Source organism: Crocodylus siamensis, chromosome 1, assembly GCF_052110815.1.
Source record: "Crocodylus siamensis isolate JL-2025a chromosome 1, ASM5211081v1, whole genome shotgun sequence".
Classification (NCBI taxonomy): domain Eukaryota; kingdom Metazoa; phylum Chordata; order Crocodylia; family Crocodylidae; genus Crocodylus; species Crocodylus siamensis.
Window position 1 is genome coordinate 220,244,979 of NC_143395.1, and position 27,543 is coordinate 220,272,521.

The 27,543-nt window shown below is 43.8% G+C and overlaps 1 protein-coding gene across 5 annotated transcripts in view; it reads left to right on the plus strand.

The window, feature by feature from the left end:
* STXBP5L (syntaxin binding protein 5L) overlaps positions 1 to 27,543 on the plus strand; it is a 389,375-nt gene that overhangs the window by 112,148 nt on the left and 249,684 nt on the right. For all 5 annotated transcript variants that reach the window (XM_090057223.1, XM_090057239.1, XM_090057229.1 and 2 more), the window contains exons 3-4: positions 5,702 to 5,783; positions 8,937 to 9,037. In XM_090057223.1, coding sequence (XP_089913349.1) covers positions 5,702 to 5,783; positions 8,937 to 9,037 — 183 coding nt within the window. The remainder of the gene's footprint in view (positions 1 to 5,701; positions 5,784 to 8,936; positions 9,038 to 27,543) is intronic.

Below are 27,543 nucleotides of genomic sequence, written 5' to 3' on the forward strand. Positions count from 1 at the left end.
TGGAAAATCCTCCTTACAATAAGATACTGAAAACACTCAATCTACTTAGTTTACCCACATGAGATTAAGAAGCAATCTGATCGCAGTCTGAAAGTACCTAAAAGGAAAGAGTACTGATAACAGAAGACTCTTTCATATAGCAGACAAAAGCATCACTGGAAACTGAAACTAGAAAAAAACAGCTTAAAAATAAAGCAAAATTGTAAATAGGGAGGGCAATTGAACATTGGGTCTAGTTTACTTAGGGATTTGTTAGTCTCTATCACTTAACCTCTTTAAAACCTGTTAGGGGTATCTTTCTAAAAGATATGCTGCTGCTCATTCAGAATCTGTGCATTTGATGCAAGAATTTTGAAATGCAATTTTATGGTCTGTGTAATGTGGGAGTTCAGACTAGTTATCATACTGCTTCCACTTGCAGTAAAATATGTAAATATATGAATTGGGAATATCCTCTTTCTATCGGCAAGTTAGTTTCTAAAAAGAAAATAATTTTGAGACTCAGTTATAAACAGTAAAACAGTATGCTGCTTTTGGAATGGGATGTATAAGAACAACTCTGTTCCTGGCAATAATACATTAACAAATTAGGGTTATGAATATTCAAGAAGGAACCGTAAAAATATGCCCCCCAGGAACAGGCCAGAACATGAAGAGCTGGACTAAGATTCTGTGCATTAGTTTCTTTGTTTTGTTAACTGATTTTATTTTGTATGACCAAATTCATCTTGCATGAAGGAAATAATTGATTGACACTTGTGCTGCACTTCCTTTTTTGGCCAAGTCATTTTACCATTCTGGGTGGTTTGTTTGTTTGTTGAGATTTTTTTGGGTACAATGTGTGTTTGAAGTGATATTTTGTATTAGAATAATTTAGTTGATAAAGATTCCAAGATTCCAGTTAGTAAAATAACTCTGCTGCAAGAAAAACCTATGCTATATCCAAGCAATGTTAGATTCGTGGTGCAGTTGGTTTATGTAATACGGTAACACCCTCCCACAAGCATCTGCTCTTCTTAGTGTGTCCTCTGTATATTCCCACTCACAAGGGTCCACTGCCTGATGCAGCTCAGATTGTGACATGTTCTCCAAGCAGTGTCCATTGCAGCACTCACAGGCCCTTTTGGACCTTGCTTCATGCTTCCCAAGAGTCTTTAGGAAGAGATATATATGGCTGCCCTGTGCCTTTCAGTTTCTTGCAGCTGTAACAACAAATGGATGTTAATGTCTTCACCTCCAGATCTTTTGGTTAATGATTGTAGTGATCGAGTTCAGTGTACTTTACTGTCCATAGCTCCATACAGTCAGTTACTATGGACAGTAAAGTACACTGAATACTTTACACCTTACTGTACAGAGCTGAGATGCAGACAATATACAGGAGGACACCTCAAGTTGTTGAAGTACCATCAATGCTCCCTGAGGAAGATCCTTCAAATCCAGTGGGAAGATAGACACACCAACATTCACGTTCTCGCATAAGCAAACACCACAATCATTAAGACAATGATTATCTGACATCAGCTTTGCTGGGCCAGCCACATTACACAAATTTTTGACTCAGACTCCCGAAACAAGTGTTATTCTCCCAGCTCAGTAGAGGGCAGAGGAAGCACCTCAAGGCTAACTTGAAAAAAATGCAAAATCTACATCAACTCATGGGAGACTATCACCCAGGACCACCCCAAATGGAGGAAGAACCTGCTGCAAGGATCTCAGTACTTTGAAACCTTGTGATGACAACAGGAGATGGAAAAATGGGAGCAACAGAAACAGCGTGTTCCAGACCAAATTAAAAATCCAGAACTACCGATCCCTCACGAAAATACATGCCTGAGTTGCAGCAGAGTCTTTCAATCCCAGATTGGCCTCCTCAGCCATCTTTGGACCCACAGATAAGACAGTCATAGAAGACCATCATCCTTGACTGAGGGACTGTCGAAGAAGGGACTGTCCATAGATTAGTTATAGTCATAAAACAGATTATTATAATAGCTTTTTTTTAAAAAAAGTACTTAATAGTATAACTTACAGACAAAGGTCTTGGGTTTCTCTATGAGTTCCCTGGCTGATCTGAAGTTAAAGAAACTTAGTTTTAAAACTTCACATTTTGTGCAGCAGTCTTTTGTGCCTTAGGTGTTGCTATGTAGTTTTCACTAATATAGATCCTGATGGAGGGCTGTGGTGTAGGAGAGCCTGCTGAGAAATGTTGCTACAGTGACAAATAGTTATACATTTCCTGAGGAGTGGGGGAGCCAAGGCACAAGGGGAACAAAGTGGTCGGCACTGGCCAGTCAAAAGCTGGGTAGAATTTTTGTTAATTCAGCTCACTGCTTCAACAGTTTCTGCCAGAAGGGCCCCTCTACAGCCAAGACCATGTTTGAAAGCTGCCACCCCTTGCAGTCCAAAAACTGTGACAGCTCCTGCTATTCCAGGGTGAGTTCCTGTTTTAGAACAATTGGCCAGACTGGTGCAGATGAGCCTAATTTACGTCTCATACATAATTTGCATTTTATAATGTATGTAATTTGTTGACTACTTCAGCATGAACATTGCATATAAATATAAAATACCATCAAATATTTTGTTTGTTTGGGATGCACTCAGAGTCATCTGTTTCACTGGGATCTCTCCCAGAAAACTGATTTAGCTCAGTGATGGTGAATGGGGATGATAGCGTCTTAATGAGAAGAGTATTAAAATAATTTGTATTTAATTGGAATTTCTTAGCTAAGGCCATTTATTTATATTGAAATTAAAGGTTTAAGTTAAAGCAAAGACTCTTATCTCCCACTTGGTCCAAAATGTAAATACTGTCCAAACAGTGTTTATTTTGACTCTTCCCAGGAACCTCTCACCAAGCGTATGTTCCCAGTTACCAAAATCTTCCAATGGTTCCCATTTTATTGCTGCAGGAAATTATAAGCTTTTGTATTGTTTTGAGGAAAGATCTTAAGAACACCAGCATAAATCTTGGATGTTGCTTCTCTTCATATCTGGCACAACTCTTCTATTTTGTCATTAATACTAACCTTAAGTCCCTCATTTCCTTCTATCATCTCCATCCCTGTGCTTTGATATGTTGTCTTTGAATCCAAGAATAGCCTCCCACTCCTATGATGCAAAAGTACTACTTTTTTTTGGATAACATTTAAATGCTCACTTCTGTGTTTAAAAATTGAGTTCATAATATATATATTTTAAAACAATTGTTTATTTTTATTTTTTTCTCCTGGTTTCCCTCTATTCTGTCTTTTTGTGTCTGCCATTCATCTGTAAGCCCAAGGGTAAGCATGAACTTTTAATCTTTTACAATATGTTATTCCCCCTACAGTAATGAGCACATTATGGACACTAAAATAATAAATGAGAATTATTAACCCTGTATATAAAGTTCCTTTGTCATTTACAATGCATATTGAAAAGTCTGCTTTTGGTTTGCTTTTCATAGTAGTTTTAGTTTTTATATTGATAGTATTATGAAATGCAAGTTGCTTTTGTGCATGATAAGGGTCTAATCCAAAGCCCATGGAAATCAGAGAACTTTTTCCATGGATTTCAATGTGCAAGTCCTAAAGAAACTTTCCTGCCCAAACATACTAGTAGGGATAGTATTTTCTGCATTTATTTCAGTAGCACTGCTGACAAATTATCACAACTCCTGCTTGCACTCACCTAAACCACTCCTACTGTTTTATGACTGGACATATGGTGGCTGGTAGGGCTGTGCGAAGCTTCAGTCCCCGATTCAATTTGGCAGAGATTTGGCCTGATTCGGTGGTTGAATCTCCAAATCGAAATTGAATCGGGAGACCCTTTAATCTGTCCGAATCAAATTGAAACTCTCCAAATTGATTCAGAAAGGTTCGGCAATTTAGACACAGACACAGCTTTAAATGTTTTTTCTCCATACTTCAAGGTACCAGGCAGCTCGTCAATGCTGCAATGGTGGGGTGGATGGAGTGTCCCGCTGAAGCAGGGGGGGCTCCCCAGCATGCTCGGCAGCAGACCTGGAAGTGGACCAAAAGCACTTACAGTCCGTTTCTGGGTTCACCAGGGAGCCCCTCTCAGCTCAGAGACTGCTGCCTTCTGGGTCTGGGGGGGGGGCACTCGGGGTCCCCCCATGGCCAATCACTGAGCTGAAAGGGGCATGGGAGGACCTCCCGTGTGCTCCCCCAGTGGGCCGGAAGTACTTCTGGTCCACTTCTGGGTTCACTGCTAAGCATGCGGAGGGGGAGGGGGGGCATGCTTCTGTGGGATGCTCCATCTGCCTCAGCATCACAGCATTCATGTGCTGCACCTGATACCTTGAGGTATGTAGAAAAAACATTTAAAGCTGTGTCTATGGCTGAATCACTGATTCTCTGAATCAGCATCGAATCTTCAGATTTGAATTTGTCCAAATCAAATCAGAGACAGTGATCTGAATCAACAGATCGAATCACTGTCCCCGATTCGGGCCAAATGCGAATCAAATACACACCGTTTTACACACCCCTAGTGGCTGGTCCAGATGACTTCCTGGTTTTTCCTCATTAAGATTCTGGGGAAAGGAAAGTTATAGAGCTAATATTGGTGGTGACAAGGGTCTGGGTGCTGCTAGCAATTCAGTGTTCTTTTTTCTCTTTGGTTTTATTTTCTGTTTGGGGAGGATTTTTTTCCACTTTAATTTTTGGATTTAAAAAAAAATCAAATGTTTAAGTGTAGGCATATAGGAAAGGGGAACTAAGTTTTATGGACCTCTGTCACTTACAATTAAGTGGGGTGGAGAAGTGGCACTTTTACATAGGAGTTCAAATATGTAAACATGCTACCATATTGCACATGATTTGGGATACTAGTTCTCAGAATCCAGCTTCTGAATATGTTGCTTGCTATTGTGAGAAGCCCACTGAAATCAGTGGTTTCTGAATGTACTCAGCATATCAAAATCTGGGCACTTTTTATCCATCTAAAATAGAACCACATTTGAAAAAAATTTGGTTTAATATGCATGCCATGAACAGAAACTACCTATTTCATAAGACCCAGCTATTGATAGTAAAAATAAGTTTTATCTCGAGTGTTCTTTTGATTTGTTCCTCCTCTTCGGTAAAATTTGGCTCAGAAGTTTTCTTCTTAAATTCTCTTACCAGGACTGTTACCTGGCTGAGTTAGTTTCTATAAAATAGAATGCAAAGGCAAAGGAGAGTACTTCTATCTTCATTCAAAGAAGAGCAGCAATCACGAGTAGAATTTTATGAAGCAGAAAAAATACTCCAATTGCACTTTTTCAGGGAAGAACACTGCAAATCGTGTAAGACACGTTAGTGAACTCTCTTGTATATAATTAGTTTTGTGTGACCTAGATACATTAAAAAAAATTTGTGTATATAGATGTAGTAGGGATATATACTATGGAAAATGAAATGCAACCAATTGGAATTTAAGATGTCCTAGCTGAATCTTCATACTAATTTCTGTACTTTTATTCACAGGGAGGAAAAACAGTCAAGAACCAATCGCTCATAGCAAATGTTTCAGACAGGTAGTGCTGATACTTTAATTAGAACAGCTGAAGGCTAGCCTAGACTGCTTTGATTTACAGAAAGCAGGAACATTTATTTAAATCTAAGGCTAATTGCTAGATAGGTCATGTCCTCTTGCAGTTTACCTCTTGTGATAAGGGAAATGTTAGATTCCTTGACTTTGACTGCAACAGTCTTGGTAGACCTGGTGTTGATTGCTACTGCCAACATGAGAGTGGTGCCGCAGTACTGCAGCTCCAGTTCTTAATCAACGAGGTAAGGATATATTTACATTGTTTAGTGTTGTTGTCTTTTTCCCCCCCTCAAAATTCAGTTAAGTAATACAGTGGAGAGTGTATAACTTTCCAGTGGACCTCTTAGACTAGACCAAATAAATTGGCTAACATAAAGCTAGAGGTTTGATTCAGTTGCCTTTATTTGCAATGAAACGTAAGTTTGTGGACAGAGCTATGTTTAACCTTATGAATAGAGAGGAGTGTTTAGTAGTGTTGTTAGTGTGAAGTCAGACAGAAGGCAGGGCAGGGTGGCACCTGAGAAATTAACTGGTTTAGAGGCATATGCATGCATAGCATCTGACGAAGTAGGATGTCACTTACGAAAACTTACGCCTATCTGGAACAGTTTCAAAAGGTACCACCGTGCCCTGCCTTCTGTTTAATCTTATGAGACTCACCATGGAGTTATTCCTCAGTGTGAGTAAAATGTGCCAGAAATAGGCTCTTTATACAGTCATATGGCATTGAACAGAAGGCAAGCATTGTGTATATACATATGTGTATATATGTGTGTGCATTTAGATTTACTGCCTCACTGCATAGACATCTATCAAATAGAAATTACAGTTGACAGGTGAACTAATAAAAATGGCACTAACAGGAGAAGTTCTGCTTGGCAGAAATGTATCACTGGAGAACACTCCAAGATAATCTGCACTGATTTCTGCTTTTATTAAGGAAAGTGCTTTGGTATACATGCCCTAATGAAACTTGCCATAGAAGTAATTTTGGACTTGTAGTCCCTCTACCCTTTCCTCCTTACCTGCTCTTACCTCTGTCCTTTTGCTGAATCTCTTTTCCACCCCACAGATTCCTAATACATTTTCATTGGTGTCCAATAGCTTCCTATTTTCCCCCATGGTTCTGGGGAGCATTTGTAGCACAAGAGAGACCATCTCCCTTCTCCCACTTGGTGCCACAGCAGACAGGGGCAATAATGGCCATAGTATTAGTCTGCAATCCCGGAGCAGTGCATACTTAGTCAGCTGGTATGGATGGTACATGCATTGTTCAGCCAGGCCATAGGTTGGAATCTGCTTACTGCAAATGGATTCTTGCAAGAATGCTAAACTTTAATAGGTCTCCATTGAACGTGTGCAGGCTGTTTCCAAAGGCTTTGAATTTGGCCAAATGTAAGCAGATTTTCCTGGAGAAGGTGAAAGACATAAAAGCAAACTTCTTGCCAAATTTCAAGTCCAGACTGCAAAACATAAAGGTACTAGCAGTGGCAATGCCTAGAAGGTGCACAGGGGTGCATGTGTACCCCCTGAGAGTGCCAGTGCACCCCATGACTGGCTGCACTCACCACACAGCCAACGGGTGGGGGCGGGGCAGGTGGGAGTGCCGGTGCCTCTCCTGCAAGTGCCAGCCAGTGAGTGGGAGCGCCATGGTGCTCCCAGAAGCAGTTGCAGCCACTTCGCGATCAACAGTGGGGGGACCTCCTGGAGGGCCCACCCCCCGGTCACTAACTAGTTGCTGGGGGGGCACCAGTCACCCATGAGTGCTAGAACAATGAAATGTTTGCATGAGTTTTTTAATACAGGCAGACCCACATATGTTCCCCAAACCTTTTCTAGAGTGAAGGCTGAATTGCTTTACAATAAACACCACTAACAATTAGCCCAAGACAAACACTCAACAGTTAACATTTGGCAAAAAAATACAGGATCTTGTAACAGAAAGCATCAAGCAACCTTAATGTATAGGTATCACAGCCTATTAACAGATAGATATTTAGGGACAATAGTTTAATGTAGCTATTTAAAAGTGAGATTATACATGAGGCTTGAAGGCACCAGATTCTTAGGCAAGTGAAAGAAAGTTATGTTCAGACTTTCCTACTTATGCTGAAGTTGGGACAATTACTTTTGCTTTATATGTTTAAATACATATAAAGAAGAATGTCACCTTATAAATGTGATTTCCCCCCTCCTCACCCCCCCCCCATTTTCTTTCTGCTCTTTGTTTTTAATTCTCCATTTCCCAGGTCATCACCTACCTTCTACTCCCTCCAGATTGCTTTTAAAAGCTCCTTTTCTTTCCACCTGTGCCTGTCTTCAGTGTTTCTCTTAAGGTGCTCTCTCTGTAGTTTTCTCTCTTGTTTTTGTGCTATTTCTAAATGTTTATCTGTTTTCATGGGTTTGGCTACCACATCTTAAGTTTATTACTTAATCTCTCATCTTTTGTCCAGTCTCATGTCTCTAACTGCTTTCCTCGCATGACTTCTTGGATATTCAAACGTTTCTCACTCTCTTGCTTTTTCTTCTAATCCTCCATTGCTTCCATTCTCCACTGCATTTGGAAACTTAATTTTCCTTCTTATTTCCCAGGCCCATAATGTTTGGTTCTACTCTCTCCCTTTTCCTTTTTCCTTACAGCCAGCCTTTCTCTAGCCTAAGGCATTTCTTCTTCCTGTTTTTTAAAACAAAAGGTGGATTGTTGTCTGTCCTGAAATGGGAACACTACCCTCCAAACAGTACAGAGCCTAGTAATAGGAACAAGAGGTAGAATTCCTGCCAGCTGTCCAGCCAACCAAAGCTGTGAACATGGGGAAAAGCCAGCTTCTCCAGTCTGCACATCTCCTGCCAATGAGGGCTACAGGGATATGCCAGCCTCCATAGGATGCTGTTTTCTATGGATGGGGAGAGTCCATACTTCCAGCTGCTTCTTTGTTTCTTTGCTCGCAGTTCCTCTGGCTGAGTCTCCCTGCTTTCTTACCTTCTCCTCTCTTTTGCTCATTTCTGATTTTGGATTTTCTGTTCTGTACCCATTTCCTTTTGCTGGTATGGTAAGCACATTCTTCTTTCAGTTGCTTTCCTTAAACCCAGCTTTGCAAGCAAATCCATCCTTTTTTCTTCCACAATTTCTGCTTTAACAGGCAGGAATATATTCAGTTTCATATGTCAATTGTGGAATACCCCATTTTATTTTCCGGGCCACCTCAAATCTAAACAATTTTAAATAAGTGCAAGATCAGCCAAAGTTAAGTATTGCTTATTGCAGAATATCTTTTTCAGAAGGAATGCCGTTATTTCACAGATGCTGTATAGTTTCCTATTTACAGATAATTGAAAGTGAAAAATCTGCATATGAATAACATATCGCACCATATTCTGTCTCTGATTTGCTCTAGGGTGCCTTGGTCAGTGCAAGTGCAGATGACACACTCCATTTGTGGAACTTAAGACAGAAGCGGCCAGCTATTCTTCATTCTCTGAAATTTAACCGAGAACGGTAAGGGAGCCTGAAAAAACAAAAAGGTGTTTTAAAAGCATACAAGTTAAATTTGACTGAATTATCTGTGTTATGGTTTTGTTTTGTTTGAGTAATGCAGTTGTCTGTCTTGAAGATTTTTCTTTCGTTATGATTCTTAAAATCCAATTTATACAGGGCGTGTATCAACTCAGGGTCCAGATTTGGGGTGTAGTAACTCTCAAATCTCAATAGCCCATTTCTGCTTTTCGCTAGAAATGTTTGTCCATGGTTTTCTGCTTAAACAAACTGGTGTGATTAGTAGATTTTAAGGCAAGAAAAGAATGCTATATGATAGGCTGTGCCCCGAAATGAGGGGCATGTGTGCACAACACTTTAAAGTAGGTTAAATGCTTTAGTGGTGTTTGTGTTTGCATGCATTGGCAGTGTATTGCGTCTTAATTTCAGGTGCTGTAGCAAATTCAGTGGGGTAATACGCCTTAAATGACTTGGCACGCAGCAAACTCCTCCAAGGAGTTTGTTTGCTGCCATACAGCTGCAGAGCGAAGCACTGGGCTCTGTGCGGCTCAGGGACTATGCAGAAAGCCCATGCAGGCAGCCTGGCAGCAGCCCAGGAGAGCAGGTTCCACCCAAGAAAAAAAAAAAAGCAGCGAGCCTGATCCTTTTTTTTCCCCAGCCCCTTGGAGCCTGCCTGCCTGCCTGAGCTGCGTGGGGGCCCAGTGCTTTCCTCCGCAGCTGCAGTGCCCCCCAGGACCACCCGAACTGGGTGCCTGCGGGTGGGGCCCACCGCTGCCACAGAAGGAAGCACCAGCCCCCCCGCCCCACAGCCCAGGGACTGCTCTGTGCACTTGCAGCTTACCTTCCCCTCCCTGCTGCTGGAGAGGCAGGTAAGTACATGGGTGTATACGATATGGGGGTTTACTTGGCCCTGAATTGAATTGGTGTTTTTAAAAGCCCACTGCTTCAATTTAGGGCCCCTGTTTCATCTACACGCACCCATTATTCTAGTCTGTTCTGCTGTATAACACTGACCATTGGCACTCTATCTAGTAGCTCTTGCAGGAAGGAAAGTATTTGTTTCCACCCTGTAAGGATGTGGAAACAAGATTTTTTTTCTTGGCCAATTTGGCATGTATTATAATTTATTGAGAAAACTCGAATGTTACCAGTATGGTGCAGAGTTGAAATTTAAGATACCACACTTTCTTGTATATAGTATATACTCTTGCTCCCCCCATCCCCCAAAATTGGCATGCATGTATTGAGTGGGATAGAAATCCTCTACTTTGGTTCCTGCTCCATAGTACAGCCATTGTAACATTACTATTCAGGCAGCTGAGGGAATCAGTTGACTTACTGACCCATTGTTCTTCACTCTGTGGGTGTTAATGATCGTCTTTTCTTTATAATGGTCTTTGTTTCATTAATCAAACCAAACTTCTTAGGGCAATTCTGCTGTCTGCTAGCTGCTCCTGGCCTTTCTTCTCATGTTTCACAGCCCTGGAAATTCTTCAGCTCTTTTCAGAATCACAGATTTACCCACAGAGACCTGTCCTCAGCAGCAGCTAGGGTTTCAGCTTTAGTTAAGCAGGACAGGGAGGGTGAGTCAGCTGAATATTAAGTTCTGTCCCTGCTCTATACAACCATAAGTTTGGAAAAATCTTATTCTTTGTTTTACCTTTCAAAGCTAGGGTGGGTATTATATTCGGGTATGTTGTATACAAGGAAAAATGTAATTATGATGAATAGGTCTCAGATGATTCAGAATTTGGCTTATTTTAGTAATTAGTTTTACTTTCCAGGCATTTAATAGTTTAAATCACTGGTTGGATATGATTACCTAAGCCCATATTTAAAAACCTAAATTAAGATGGGTATATATTTTGACAGGCTAAGAACGCGGCTCATGCTGACATCAGTAAGAGTTGCAGGTAGAAAGAAAGAATGGCCTTTTTAATTAAGGAATAGGGCACTCAAAAGAACTGGTTTCAGTTCCCAACTCTGCCACAGACTCCCCATGTTATCTTGAACAAGTTGGTTACTTTCTGTGCTTCAGTGTAAAATAGCAGACAGAGGAAGTGTGTTTTATTTCTTAGATCAGGTGTTGGCACCCTATGGTCTACAGGCTGCATCTGGCCCAGGAACATGGGGTTTCGGCAGCATTTGGCAGTACGTGGCTTCATCTGTGGGCACTCTCCCCATGCTGTTGCAGAGACAATTAGCAGCAACAGCCAAGTGCTGGAATTCACTTGCCCACCTGCCCCTGACGTGGGGTGGGTCATTCCAGCCCACAGCTTGAAAAGGTTTCCTATCTCCGTCTTAGACTGTGAGCTCCTTGCTTCAAAAATTGTGTTATAGTATATTTATAAAATGCCTGTTTTGGTAGAAATTATGTACTCAGTTTCTGAAGTTCAGGTAACTTTTGAATGCCTAAATGTATGGATTTATGTGCATACCTTTGGGCACCCAAGAGAATCTTATGCAATATTCCTGCATACAATGTATGTCTTTCCTAGTATTATTACATTATGAAGAAGCAAACTGAGATTTCCTAAGACTTTGCTTGGGAATAGTTTTTCATGAGATGTATTATTATTGTTGCTTAATATTTATACTGTGGTTGCATCTAGAGGCCATGCACTTTGGAAGCCCTGTTGTGCTAGGCACTACAAACATAAAAATGTCAGTCCCTGTTCCAAGCCACTTGCAAGCTAAAAGATGAGATGCAAAAAGTGGCTTCTAGATGTGAAAAAGAGGGTAGCAAAAAGTATGTGGACAATTCTTATCCTGTCATGGACAGTACTTTTTCATCATAATAATACAAATGCTAAATGACAACATACTTCAAAAGTATATATAATTATCCTGATTTTTTAATCATTGGTATTGTTGCAGTACTTCCTCATCTGTTTTTTTAATAGTACTAGGTCAGAACAGTTTCCCCTGCAACATTCTGGTATTTCTGGCTGTGGATTAATTGAAATAGACCTGCTAGTCAGGAAATTTAATACAATTTCAGGACCTTAGATGTTCAGTTATAGAAAATGGTTGATGTTTGTTTATTTATTTATTTGTTAATCCAAATCAGCTCACTCATCTTGCCATTAAGTATTTACACAGTATGAGTTCTAAAATGCTTAGTCATGTGAAAGAGCCCTTCCTCATGAAAACTGTTCCATGATAGACAAAGGAAATACTTGCATAACTAATTACTAATCCACAGTAATAAGATTTTCAGAGTTAGTGTCATAAGTTATTCATGCTGAAAAATGTACTGTACTCATTGATGCTATAGTTTGCAGTAACTAAAAAGTATTATCATAAACACCCTGGGCCATATCTGAAGGAACCAGTACCTAATTTTTAGATTCCTGCCCCTTGTAGTAGAATCCAAAGCTCTACAGTCCCTATACTGTGTATGTGGAAAACTAGGTGCATGAGCAGGACAGATTTAAGATTCTCATGTCAGTCTGGGTGGGGAGGTGCCTCAAGTTAATCAATGGGAGATTCATTGAGCTCGTCTACATGAGATGCTACATCACTGAAGAAGCAAGCTACAGTGACATAGCATCAGTAGGCACTAACCGTGATGACGCTGCTGCTGTGCAGTAGATTCAGTAATGACCTGTGTGCTGCCAGGACTGCGCAGTACCAGCAGGTACCATCCAGTCATTTAGTACTTGCTAAAGTACTAGACCGGGGTCCTGGGTTCCAGGTCCTGCTCTAAGCATTTTTATTTTTTATCCACTGCCTGACTAATGTAAAATCCTGGAACCAGTGCCTGGAGCTACCACTGCTGCTGCTATTGTCCTTCTTGCGTGCCAAGTGGCTGTAGCTACTACTATGCTTTTTGCTGAACTCAGTGCTATGGGTGTGCTGTAGATGTGCAGCAGGAGAACTGGACCCTCCAGGGAACTGAAGCAGTACTTTGCCTAGTTTTTGAATCCCAGTGGGGTTTAAGCTGGACATATGCACCAGCTGCTCAGGCTGGGTGGTTCTACACATAGGAAAAAGCAGGAATGTAGGCACCTAGGGATATCTAGCAATTGGGATAGATGCTGTATAGGATTTTTCAGACCAGTTTTGAACTTGGGTGGCTAACCTCCTATTTCTAGCACCTAAACCCTTCTGTGCATCTCACCCCTGTGATTTTGACATAGTTGTGAATTCATTACAGCATATAGTAGCAGCAAATAATGATCCAAATTGAGAAGTTAGTACAATTTTAAAATGTAGCAGTTGTCTGAAAACCAATTCTTTCAAATGGCAGTGTGGGCTTTATGTTTATTACTATCTCTAAGGGGTGCAGAGTTAAATTGGCTCAATATACAAGTAGAGAGAGGTTTCTAACAGCCAGCGTCTCGAACATAGCCTGGGTTCCGAGAGTCCAATCAGTTCCTTTCTTCTACATAAACTGGCATTAGTAATGGTGGAGTACCTCCAACTGAATTACACTTTCAGTTTCATTTTTGCAACACACATTTTCTGTCAGTTCTGTGTCACTGTACTAAAAGCTTAGGGGACTGCATTGTGTGGGCCCCCATTGGGCAGTGTGGTCCCTAACCACCATGTCACACTTCATGGGCCCCCAGGGGTTGGGGCAGGCAGTGGAAGCTGGAGGAAGGAGGGGAGCCTAGGTACTCCAGTGGCAGCAGAAAGAGCAAAAGAGGGAGTGGGGTCCAGACCAGGAGCGCAGGGGCTGTAGTTCAATCCCTTGGGAGCCATACAAAGCCAGCAGGCCACCAGTTGGATAGGCATGTTCCAAATTGTTCCTTATTATCCTCATATAAGACAAACAAGGATTAACCTGTTATCCATTTTAATATAATGTGATCCAGCGTATATGAGTTTGGACAAGAACATAATAGCTGCCATAATGTTCTGTAACCTTCTTTCCCTAATAATAATTAGCTAAATGCTTTGTAATTTGAACTCTTTGGAGCATGGGAGGCTCAGCATAAAAGTAAAAGCGTTTGTGTATATACATGTTTAATCTTCTCATTAATGTATGATAAAATGTGTTGCTGCTAATGTATTGTAGACTAAATGCAAAGTGCAGGAATACATCAGCGTTTTGTATTTTAAGTAACTGACATAATCCACTATGCCATTAAGGGAATACATGTTTGCTGTCTATATACTGGCAGCAGGTGTCCTGGTCCACTGATATACTATCATTCCCAGTAACAAAGTCCTTTTTTTTTTTAATAAACAGATGCTTCAGAATAACAGTTCTTTTGTTGTTGTTGAAAGCTCTACTATGTTGCCATAGTTTTCTGACTTCATTTTTTATATTTAAGTTTACTGCACTAAAGGTTGTCAAAAGCTTTTCTTATCCCGTCCCTTTCCTACATGGGTGTCACATTAATGAATTACAAATAATTGTGTATGTTTTGTTTCTAATTTTCTAACTTTAGTTTTACATTAAATAGTGATGAACTTAACATCTGCTATCTGGCAAGCATCAAGGAAGTATGAATAATATCCAAATCTCCCCTAATGCATTGGCTTTCTCCATGCTTATGCCCAGAAAAAACAATTAAAGGATAAAAACGTGAGCCTAAGTTCAAGTCCAACTTTAGAAAGGCAAGTAGCATTTATGGGGCTTAGCTGCACAAATGAAATTATGGCCCACTTACTAAGGGGAAGGTGGGACACATGCCTGCCGCCCCCTACCCCCACCCCTAACAACATGGTTGAACAAGAGTGGAATGGGAGAGGGTGGCAGGAGGGGGGATGCAGCTTCCCCACTGCAGGCTCGGGGCTCCCCACCCTGCTGCATTTCCTTCAGGAACCCTGTGCTGGCTGCATGCCCTCTGCCCACCTGGGAGCAGCAGGGGGCACAACTCCATGCCACTGCCCCCACTGCTGCTGGGTGGGCAGGGGGCACCTTGCCAGGGAAAAGCCCCTCACAGTGGGAGGGGGCTAATACAGCTGCTGACACCACAGTGGGGTCTGTCCAGCCTAGCCACAGGTGAAGCTCAGGGGGGAATAGTGGTGGGGAGCAGCCACCGGCTGGGAGCCATGGGGCTGCAAGTTAACCCCTCCAGGACTGCAAGTGCTGGGAGGGGACTTGCCCCAGCACAGAATGAGCGGTGCAGGCCAGGACCCACCCTGCCCAGCAACTGGAGCAGCAAGCAGTGAGTGAGGTGATGGGCAGTAGCCCATCACGGCTCCACAGAGTGCGAGCCCCTTCCTGGTGAGGGCCCATGCTGTGGGGCCAGCAGAGCTGCTGTGGAGCACAGCAGCACTGCAGGGGCATGGCCAGGCAGGGCCCCTGGGGTGGGGGTCACAGAGGGGAGTTATTCCTCCTCCCTCCGGCCTCCAGCGAGGGGACAGCCAGAGGCCTATTCTGGGCAGGGAGCGAGTGTTACGGTGAGGGCTGCCAGTGGTGGTACAGGGCAAACTAGCTCTCCTCCCTGCCCCCTTCTGCCTCAGGGGCCATGGTGCTGCAGAAGGAGTGGAGAGCAACTGGCAGACACTGTTCAGGTCCCTGCTGGTGGCATGGGGCGGTGGGAATTAAACCTCTTTCTGGCAAGACACTTGCCCCTCCTTGTCCCTGCTCGGGCTGGGGAACAGAGGGGTGGGGCCAGCCTGGCTGGGCTGGAGCAAAGAGCTCCTCCCAACCCAGAGAGCATGCTGGGATGCTGGGGGTGTCTGGTTCATTTTAAACCAGCAAGGGGTCTGGGACAGACATTGCATAACCCAATTTGAGCCAAATCAGTTAAGTCTGATGCTACATTCAACCAGGTTTATCTCAAACTGGTTTCAGCCACTTTGAAACTGGTTTATGTGCACTGAAAGTCTGTTTTGTTACAGGCTTAAACCAGTTTTAATCACTTAAGCCAATTTATGTGTAATGTTTCACAGTTTTATAGTTTCTAGGGTCGGAAGGGACCCAAGCAGATCATCTAGTCCGACCCCCTGCCATGGCAGGGAAAGAGTACTGGGGTCAAACAACCCCAGCAAGATGTTCATCTAACCTCCTCTTAAAAACCCCCAGCGTAGGAGCCTGTACCACTTCTCTTGGAAGTTGGTTCCAGATCCTAGCCACCCTGACCTGAAGTAGTGCCTCCTGATATCTAGCCTAAACCTACCCTCTGCCAGCTTGTGACCGTTATTCCTGGTCACTCCTGGCGGTGCACGGGGGAACAGGGACTCCCCCAATGCCTGCTGATCCCCCCTGACTAGTTTATAACAGGCCACTAGATCCCCCCTCAGCCTTCTCTTTTGGAGGCTGAACAGGTTCAGGTCCTGTAGCCTCTCCTCATAGGACCTGCCCTGGTGTCCCCTGATCATACGAGTGGCCCTCCTCTGGACCCTCTCCACGTTGACCACATCCCTCTTGAAGTGCGGCGCCCAGAACTGGACACAGTACTCCAACTGCGGCCTGACCAGTGCCGCATAGAGGGGGAGGATCACCTCTTTGGACCTGCTCGAGGTGCATCTGTGGATGCATGCCAAGTTATGGTTGGCCCTCCTGACTGCCTCCCCACACTGCCGGCCCATGTTCATCTTGGAGTCAGTGATGACCCCCAGATCCTTTTCCACCTCCGTGCTGACAAGAGGGGAGTTCCCTAACTTGTAGGTATGGTGCCGGTTGTTCCTCCCCAGGTGCATCACCTTGCACTTGTCTGTGTTGAATCCCATCCTATTCACATCCATCCACCCTTGTAGCCTGTCTAGGTCTGATTGTAGCCTGTTGCTTCCTTCTAGTGTGCCAACATCTTAGTGTCATCAGCAAATTTGAACAGGGTGCTTTTTACCCCCTCGTCCAAGTCACTGATGAAGATGTTGAACAGTGCGGGCCCGAGGACCGAGCCCTGCAGAACCCCACTGCCCACGTCCTTCCAGGTTGAGAAGGACCCATCCACTACTACCCTCTGGGTGCGGCCCTCCAGCCAGCTGGCGACCCATTTGACTGTGTGGGTGTCTATACCACAGCCCCCCAGTTTCTTAATGAGAACAGGGTGAAAGACAGTGTCGAAAGCCTTCCAGAAGTCTAGGAAGACTATGTCCACTGCTACCCCTGCATCTAATGATTGGGTGATCTGATCATAAAAGGCCACCAGGTTGGTCTGACAGGACCTGCCACTGATGAACCCACGTTGGTTGCCCCTAAGCATGTGAGTCCCCTGCTGGTCCCTCCTGGATGTGCGCCAGAATAATTTTCTCAAACAGCTTGCCTGGGATTGAGGTAAGATTAACTGGCCTATAGTTTCCTGGGTCCTCCTTCCTCCCTTTTTTGATGATGGGAACCACGTTGGCCCTCTTCCAATCCTCTGGCACCACACCAGAGCACCACAAGTGCTCGTAAAGCTGGGCCAGGGGTCCTGCAATGACCTCAGCCAATTCCTTTAGAACCCTAGGGTGGAGAACATCTGGACCTACTGACTTGAATACATCCAATCCTTCCAGAAGCTCCCTAACTAGTTCCTTGCTAACCCGTGGCCCAGGTGTGCCTCCCCTGGGGCCCGAGGGGGGCCCAGCAGGGAGGTGGCTGTTCTGGTCCCTACTTATGAAGACAGAGGCAAAGAAATCATTAAACATGTTAGCTTTGTCATCTGGTGTGATGACCAAATTTTCCAACGTGTCCTGCAAGGGCCCCACATTACCCGGGACCTTCTTTTTACCCCCTATGTATTTAAAAATGGACTTCTTATTGTCCTTAATTTGGGAAGCTAGCCCTAATTCCATCTCTGCCTTGGCCTTCCTAACTGCCCCCCTACATCCCCGAGCAACTGCAGAATAGTCATCCCTGGTGATGACCCCTTCTTTCCATTGGGTACACGCCTCCTTTTTAGCAAGGAGACATTCCTGGATGCTTTTGGTGAGCCATGGAGGCTTGTGTGCTCTCCTGCTCCCTTTGATCCTCATTGGGATTACTTTCGTTTGGGCTTGGAGGATCATCTCCTTAAGGAGCGACCACTGTCCTTGGACACCTGGCTCCCCTCCCCTCTGGGACCTCAGCACTTCCCCAACTATCCTCCTTAGCTCGGTGAAGTTTGCCCTCCTGAAATCTAGGGCTGCAGCCTTACTGCATGCCTTTGCCACCTTGCGCTGGATGGTGAATTCCAGCAGGCGATGATCGCTGTCGCCCAGGTGGTCAAGCACCCGCAGCCCCCTCACCAGGTCATCACCCATGACCAGTACCAGGTCCAACAAGGCATCTCCCCTGGTGGGGCTGTGCACCTCCTGGGTTAGAGGGAGGTCCTGCACTCTGTCTAAGAACCTATGTGAGTGGTCAGACCTGGCTGTCTGCTCTTCCCAGCAGATGTCTGGGAAGTTCAGGTCCCCCATGACTCCCACATCCTTAGCCTTCACTACCTCTGTGAGCTGACCTAAGAATTCCTGGTCAAGCTCTTCTCCCTGGTTGGGAGGTCTGTAGTAGACCCCCACCGTTAAGTCTCTTTCCCCTCGACTGCCTTGTACTCTAACCCAAAGCACTTCAGAGTGTCCCTCCTCTGACTCCTTGCTGATTGACGAGGATGTGTATTCCTCCTTAATATAGAGTGCCACGCCCCCACCTTTCCTTCCTATCCTGTCCCTCCTGTACAGCCTATAGCCCTTGACATTCACCACCCAGTCATGTGTTGAGTCACACCACGTTTCTGTGATCCCCACTATGTCCAGGCTGGTGTCAGCTAGCAGGAAGGTGAGTTCCTCCTCCTTGTTACCCATACTACGAGCATTTGTGTGGAGGCATTTGAGGCCTCCTGCGGATATGTGTACTGACCCCCTAGTCCCAGCGTTACCCTGGCCCCTATCGCTTACCTGTTCATTCGTTTCACTTGTTGGGCTGGGCTGGGCTGGGCTGTAGTTGCGGGTATTTGGTCTGGCAGTCTGATGTTTCCTCTGCCCTTATCTTCCCCTTCCCCCGATGAGCCTAGTTTAAAGCCTGCCGGAGGAGGGGGAAGGGGAAGATGATTGGTTGGATGTCATTAGACTAGGGTTGGGCAAAATATGGCCTACAGGCTGGATCCAGCCTGCCAACTGATTGGATCCAGCCTGTGGTTGGGAACCCACCAATTGATTGGATCTAGTCTGCAGCTGCCCCCACATGGGGCTGAGCCTTGCCAGGGACAGCCCACCTTGCACTCCTACCCAGGGCAGCACACAGCTTCCCAACAGGGCTGCTCCCAGTGTGCCTGGAGCTGCCAGAGTGCTGCTTGGTATTCTAACCCCCTGCTGATCCTCCTCCTGCCTCTGCACTACTCTGGGCAGGGAGGAAGCTGCAGCCATGTGGTTCCTGCCTCAATATATAGGGCTCTAGCTCCAGCTCCCACTCACCTTCCACCTATTCTGCTGCCTGCAGGTGGCTGTTCATTGTGTTAGGCAGGCAGAGTGGGTGGAAGGCAGCAGGGAGCTGGAGCCCTGCACACTGTCTGGCTGCTGCTTCCCCCTCGCCCACAGCAGTGCAGCAAGGATAGGAGAATGAGGAAGAGGAGGAGCCACTGGAGGTAGGGGAAGCCAAACAGTACCCAGGGGGCTGCAGCCACATTGGAAACAGCTTCACTGGGTAGCTGTGTACTCTGGCTGGGGCTGGAACCACCCAGCAGACACTGGTGAGAGTGTAGCGTGGGCTGCCCTAGGTAGGAGAGGATGGGGCTTGGCCCCATGCCAAGTGCCATGTGGGCAGCTGTGGATTGGTTGGGGTGGGGGAGCAGAACTCTCCTGCACTACACCCTGGTGAGCTCTGCTGCATGCTCCCATTCCCTCCCCCCATGCCAGCCAGCCCCCAGAACCTAGTGAATGAATAGCCTCCCCCCGCCCAAACCAGCCCCCCTCATCAACCTCCCTCACATGCCCACACACTCTATATAGAAGAATAAGACTGTATTTTGAGCTGTTATACAATTGGCTTTATATAGTTACTCAAAAAGCATAAATCAGGGCAAATTACTTTTTGAAATAAAATTAAAATATAGTAGATGTTTGAGTTTTAGTATATGATGTTTTTATGTAGAATTTGTTAAAATGATATCTTGTGAAAGATTTTATATATGCAGCCCTCAATAGCTTACCAAAACTCATTAAATGGCCCTCCAGCTGAAATAATTGCTCACCCCTGCATTAGACAGAGCAACAATACCATAATTCAATGTATAATCACCCTAGGCCCAGTCATGGCATTTTAGCTTGCCAATGAAATGAGTAATGGTTGGTATAGTGTGAAAGCAATACACTTTGCATTAGAGAGACAAATAAAAGAAGTAAATTGTATTTTAAATGCTCCCCTTGTAAAGAAAGGAGCTTGGGAATATGCTATCTCTACTGCCTCCTAAAATCACGTACCACTAAATAATATATAAATGAATCTCAAAAAACCTTTATGTATTTCTAGATTTTTTTATGACTGCTTGACAGTTGGGTTTTTTTTAACATGGAAAATAATAATAGAAGTAGTACCTGGTGTTTAAACAATGTTTAAGCTACTGTGTCTTATTTGCTTAGATCTAGAAAGAAAACATGAATGTAATAGGAAAAGGAAATTAATGGCAGTGGTCCCAATTCATCCATGGTTATTTCTACCTAAAACAATCAAGTTAAAAGCTAGAATCAGTTTGACCCAGGTTTTTTAAATATTCAGTACAGCAGAAGTAACAGTTTAACAATACAATTTAATGATGATAGTAAAACTTACAGTTAGGACATGGACACACAATATATTTGCCCTCAGGTCATTACTTTGAAGTGAAAATGGGATGGGCATGTGGCACACAGTCCTAATACAAGGCAGGATTGTGCTGTGCTGGGAAGTGAGAGGTCCTGGTTCAAACTCAGTCTAGGAGAGAGGGCCCTAAAAACCAGGATCTTTGGCCTTCCATGTGAGTGCCTGGATTATTGTGAGGGTAAAAATTGGAATGTTTTCTGTGTAGTTGCCAGTTTTTATGTTGTATCCATGCCTGTCTGGGAAGATAATTTCTTTGGATGTGTAAATGCCCAGGAAATAATAGAATGTTTTTTACGGGTCATTCTCATTAATCTTACATTTCTTTAACATTATAGACATGGTCATGTCAGTCAATAGATGCTCGTTTCAACTACTGCTTTCTAAGAAACACCAGGATTAAGCTAACTACCAAAATTTTATAATGCAGGGCCTGGCAACTTTTAAAAAAAGATTATCCATTAACTTTCAGTTCTTTAACCTTAGAGGTATTGGTTATACCAAAGAAAGGACAATAGTTTTATTCTGTATCACTCTGAAGTTCAGTCCATACAATTCAGATCTAAGCAGGACAAGGAAAAACTATTCACTCCTTATTTTAGAGACTATCAATATGCATACCCCAACTGGGCAGATAATGCAGTTTGAGTCTTTGCATTTTCACCCCATCTCAGTCATAGATGATACAGTTTTAATATAGCTAAATTTTACTGCAAGACTGGAAGATTATCCTCTATAACTATACTCATAGGCTAGGGACAGACATTTATAAAGCCTGAGCCTGAATTGATTCAATCTTTGCAGGTTAGTCTAACCTGCAAAGCTTGAACCGATTTTGGAGGTGGAGAGACATTTCTTTTTCATTCCAGAAGTGCAGGCACTTGCCTGTAGTGGCTCAGGCTAGAAGCCAGGGGGGCACTACAGCAGCCCTTCTGTCCCTTTCAGAGTGCTGAGCTGAAGGATGGTGTGGCTAGGACCCAGCAGGATGTTCTGATTAGGGAGGGGTGTAAACGCCAACCCTGCCTGCAGTCCCAGGCTTTTCCCCACTCACTTTCAATTTCCCTCTCCCTGTCTGCAAACCTGACAGGACTGCAAACCAGCAGGGGGCTGATAAAACCATAGTGCTTATCAGCCCATCAGCAAAACAAAAGCCTCTCTCATTAGTTCAAGGTCTTCCTAAACAGCTTGTTTCAGATGGAGCTCTGGCCAGGGAGCAGAGGGGCAGGGCCAACCCTGTTCTCTGGAGCAGAAAGCGTAGCCTAGCCTAGCCCAGCCCAGCCCAGTCCAGCGCTGCAAAGCATCCAGGATGCTGGGGGACTCTGATTTAACTTAAAGCAGGAAGGGGACAGGGGCAAAAATTGCATAACTGGTGTGAGCCAAATCAGTTAAGTCTGATACTACTTTCAGCTAGGTTTATCTAAAACCAGTTTCAGCCATTCTGAAACTGGTTTATGTGGTCTGTTACAGGTTTAAACCAGTTTCTGATCACTTAACTCTGTGTGTAATGTCTGTCACTAGCACCAAAGAGGCTTTAAACCCCAAAGGGTACAGCTTGTGCCACTTCTACTTGTCCCTGGGGAATGCCTGTGCCACGCATGCTTTGGCACATGGCATGTTACCCCGGGTGGGGTAGGGAAGGCTGGAGCCAGCAACTGTGCTGGCCCCAGCAGCCTTACCTGGGGCCCTGGGGGCCTCCTAGGGCTGGAGCTATGGTAGAAAGCCTAGGTGGTAGCTGGAGCATGGTTCTGGCTAACCAGGCTCCGATTTGGGTGGTGTGTGCTGCCGCCACATGAGTCACACCACTTTTTTTTCAGTGTGATTTTATTTGGCCCCAGGATCTCCTGAGGTCAAACACTCCCTTGTCCCTTCCCGCCCCCCTGCAAGGTATCAGTGTAAGAAAAGCCTGCACGTGCTGTGTGAGGTGCCGCCAATGGGCCTGCAGTGCCACATACTGCCTGTCTGTGCTCATCGGGACATGACCTAAGGGTCTGGACAGATATGCTACTTCAGACTGCCTTAAACTTTCTGGCACCTTAGAAGTTCAAAAGCACACTGGGAAAATCAAGTACTATTTTGAGCCAGTCTTCTTTGAACTTGTTCAGTGTTATGTGCAGATACGGACCTTGTGTTTGGAATCCCAAACTAAACCACTCCTCAACACCTCCTCCCCACTCTCAAACCAGTGCAGGGCAATGAGGGCTGCTCTGGGATGTAACCAGGACCTGAAGGCGCATTGCCTACAGAGATGCCAATTCTCAGGCCTGGGGAAGCAGAAAACCTCTCTGTTTCACTTCCCTGCTAGGGACCTTGGGCAGGGGTCCCAGGCTTATTTGGGGTTGGGTGTAGCCAGATTTGGAGAGGGAAGAGGCATTGTGGTCCCCTGCTTGTGGTAGATGTGTAGCTGTGTCTGTAACAGTAAACACTTGTCAGTTGCTGCATGGAGGGGGGTGACACCGAAACATTGCATAATGAACACTTAATAGCACAGAGTGGCTGTCAATTCCACACTCCACATTTAGTGAATTAGCCCATTAACTTTCTGCAAGCAAGAACAAGCATGGGCCGTGCAGGTGAGGCATGCAGAGAAACTGAGGCATGGGGTGTGGGTTGGGGCAAGAAACACTTGGCAACCCTTCCAACTCCTCCCCCACTCCCAATTGAGTGTGGGACCCTGTCACCCAGGATCCTTAGTAGGGAGGTGAACTTGACAAGGTGGCTTTCCAGGATAGGGGTTGGAAAGGTCAGGAAGATCTTGGGGTGGGGGGGAAAAGGGGCAGAGCACCCAGTCCCTGGGGAAACCACAAGAAAGGGGCCACAACCCCCCCCAGTGCCTGGCAACCTTGCCACTCTGATTTTGGGTGGGATATGCTGCCACCACATGCACCTCCCCACCTTTTTTCAGTGTAGGTTTTATCTGGCCCAAGGATCTCTGCCCCAATCCTAGTCTTCTTCTCTAGAGGAATCATGGGGAAACTCCTGACCCTGATTCCTGGAAGGCATGATGGTGTATGTACTCTATACCACCCCTTCATAGCATTTGGGCAACAATGTAGTCCTAAAGCTAAGGGTTCCACGGTTCTGCTTAGCGACCTTGGCACGGTACCTGTGGACACTTCTGTCCAGGGCCAATTGTGAACTGGTTCCCAATCAGTGACGTTCTTAGAATGGTTCAAATGTTATGTCTGTCTGCATCCCCAAGACTCAAATTATTGCTAAGTCTTTTCTTTAAATGTGTCATGGTTGTGCTGCAACCAGTACAATCCTACTAATCATCAGAGCAAAACAGATGAGCTGCTGGCATTTTTACCTCTATGCAACCTAATCTTAATCGAAGTGAAAAGTGAAAACATGCCCAGTAGTCAGCACCTTTTCAGAGCTCCAAGCCCTTGTCAGTGAAGCAGTACAGGCATAGGGGCTAGCATTTTGGTCATGCTATATTTTACCATTTCCTATAGGGTCTCAAATGAGCTTTCACTGATAGTGTCTTGTCATAGTCTTATAAAAAGACAAAATGTATCAATAATATACCTTATAAAAACTTAGAAACTGTAGATTGTAAACTTATACTGAGTTACTAAGTCGCTTTTTTTGAATTTTAAAGTAATCGCTCTTAGAAATCTCCTGCTGTATTGCTACCACTGAATGAAACAATGCTGTTTGATAAAGGCACCATTTTCAACTTACCGTAAGTGCTTTAGGCACTGTAACTGTAACTATGTCTATTATTCAGGATAAGATAAGAGTCCCTGCAATGGTAAATACTTTACACAGTGTGTGTTTCATAAAGATACTAAATAAATGCCAGTGGGCACTTTTGTTAACGTTGCTGTAATGCTGGTTGTTTTCAGTTGAATGTTTTCTGTCAAAATATTGTATTTTGCCAAGCCAAAATATTTTGTAGAGATAAATATATTTTAGGGGGTTTTTTTTTAATCAACCAGAAGGAGTTTTAACATCTAACATGGATTCTGGTTTGTTCCAGAGACAAATAGAAAACTTGATCTTTTTCAATCAGAAAACAGGCGTTTCAGTAAAATTTCATTTTGCAAAAATGTTTCAAAGGGTTTGTTTTCATTCCAGTGTGCAACAAATAGTTTAAAATCTCAAAAGTCAAACTAGAATTGTCCTCTTTTATCCACCTCTGCTGGCAGGATTATTAACAAGTCTTCTAGATTGATTTATTTTAAGGTTTGAAGCTTTCCCTGCAAAAAGTGCTGGGTTTCAAAAATTTGCAGCAAATTCAACAGCTTCAATACTTTCAGCAGCATGACTTGTCAACATGTGATACCCTGTTCTTTTGAATCATGTAAACATACATGTTGTGCACATTCATTACATTACCACATTTTCTTTCTCGGGCAGCATTGGAACAACTGACTGTGATCCTGTTCATAGAATCATTTACATTTCCAAAGTATTCCTTCAGTGGATCTGAGCTGTAACAAAGGGTATAAAATATATAAAGTCACTGTTGTATCAGACTCAGTAATGCCCCTGGTCCTTAGTAATTACAAATGACAGGTTTGCAGTTCAACTTTGATGGGGCCTACATGTGTATTTGGGTCTTATAATTCATGTTCTTCATTAATTGAAGATTAATTTTAATCTTTTTACTGTACTCTGAGGTATGTCTAGACACTGATACAGATAAAACTTTCATACTGTTTTATTAGCAAAGGCTCTAGAAATCTCAAGTAGTCTACATCACTCTACTAGCAGGGGGATTTCAACAGGCAACAATTGTATTTTAGAGAGGCACACTAGTTTCCTGTATGTATTTCTATTGCATTTTAAGCTCAATAGGGGTTTTTTTCAAAATACTATATGTTTTGTATGACCTCCCACAATCCTTCTGCTCCATCCCACGGTTTTTATTGGAATGTCAATTCATGATTTGAGAACTATTGTGTCAAAGACAAAAAATAAGCAACCCATCCATTGCATTAAATGACAGATCTTTATAACTAGAATTTATTTTTACATTGTCCCTATTCTATTCAAGCCCATGGCAATTCTGAATAGAATAGGATCCAGTGATTTCAGATACGTTTTCCTTCTGTCATATTAAACTCTGGGCATTAAGCCAATAAATCAAAAATAAAGAGAGCTGGTAATACCAATGTTGAAATTTACTTCATTAAGTGGCATGTTAGCAAGAAGAGAGAATACAGATTGCAAGGAAACAGGGAACATTAATCACAAAGTCCCTGTCTACTGAAGCATAGCAAATGATAATAGCTGGTCTCCAATAAAACTGCATGATATTAATTGATGGAAACTGTAAAAAAAATAAAATAAAATTTTTGATCATCAGTCATTTTCAATATACTGCCTTTGTCCAGCAAAAACCCCCCAAAAACAAACAACTCCCCCCGCATTTAAGAATTGTAGCATCCGTCAAGATTTGAATTCATTATGTTACCAATGCATTCTAGGCCCGCTATAAAATAATGCCGTAGCTGTAAACGGAACATTTTTTAAAGAAAAACAAAAAGGCATCTGCATCACTAGTTTAATTTTCTAGTAGTATAACAATTAAGAGAAGGCAAACTCATTTAGATAAAGAAAAACTTGGATGTTTTAAATAAAGCCTTATTAAATATGCAGCTACAAAACATTTGGGAATGCATTCAATACTTTCCTGGATGTTTAGGTGATTGTATTTAGTCATTTGCATGGCTGAGTCCCAAAAATGCAACTTTATACACAGGTTGACATTATTGCTATATGCATAGTCCTGTGTATGTGGCTATATATTTGCCCAAACTAGTCATACGTTTTAGAAACAAATAGAGGAGGGGGAGTTCAAATTCCCATCCTTATCCCCAAATTGGCTTGTGGTTAGGGCAGTCACTTGGGAGAGCAGAGGTTCTGCTCTCCTCCTGCCTGCCTCCCTCCGCTCCCCCCAGGTTTGAGCTATGCTATCTCTGATTTTTCAGTACAACACTCTAGTCATTGCGTCTTGTCAAGTCAGCTGTCATCCATGCCCTTTTCCTATGTTCCTTTTGAAGTCACCCCCCCAGGCAGGCACAAGCAGGAGTTATACAGACCCAGGAGGAAAAGTGCAAAGCAGAGCCTGTATGAAGCGGAGAGGTGTCTGATAGCCTGGAAAGGGAGGGGCTCTGACTTCTAGCCATTACCTTTGATACTTGATGAGGAAGAAGCTTTTCCTTATGCTGCTTTCCATTGTTTTCCAATAGCCTTGTAAGTGATTCAGCTGAAAGAGGAGTGCCATAGATGGTTGTAAGTACTAAAGCTGGGGTGACTAGCGTGTTGTGCTGGGAAGTGAGAGCAGCCCTGGTTCTCAAACACCCTTTAGAAGAGAACCCAGGATTTCCAGCTTCCCAAGTGAGGGTCCCAGTTATTTAGCTCTTGGAGTAGAAGAGAAAGACATGGACATGTGTGACTTTTCCAGCAGTCATGGGTTTGGCCTGACTCCATTTCTGGGCATCTGAAGCAGCTAGACATTCATAAGGGGCATGCCTGAGCCATGTAGTCATGTGTAGTCATCCATATGCATAGGGCGACATGCCCAGGAATAGCATGCCAATCTGTGTGCAGATGGCTTTTGAGGACTTAGATGTCAAAAAAATGACCTGTAGACCACAAAATCTAGATACCTAGATGACTAGAAAAGAACAGATTGTCACCCATGGTAACTTTAAAAATAAAAAATAGTTCTTTGCTTCCTATTATGAGATAAAATACTATAAGAGATTCTGCTTCTAATTTTTGTTTCTGTTGCGATATGCAGCCAGAAAGATGCAGGAAGTATCTTTTTTTTGAGGTTTTAGCCCCATCTTCAGCCGCCTTTAATTTTCAGTCCTTTCTTCAGTGAGATGGGTATTCCTTGTTT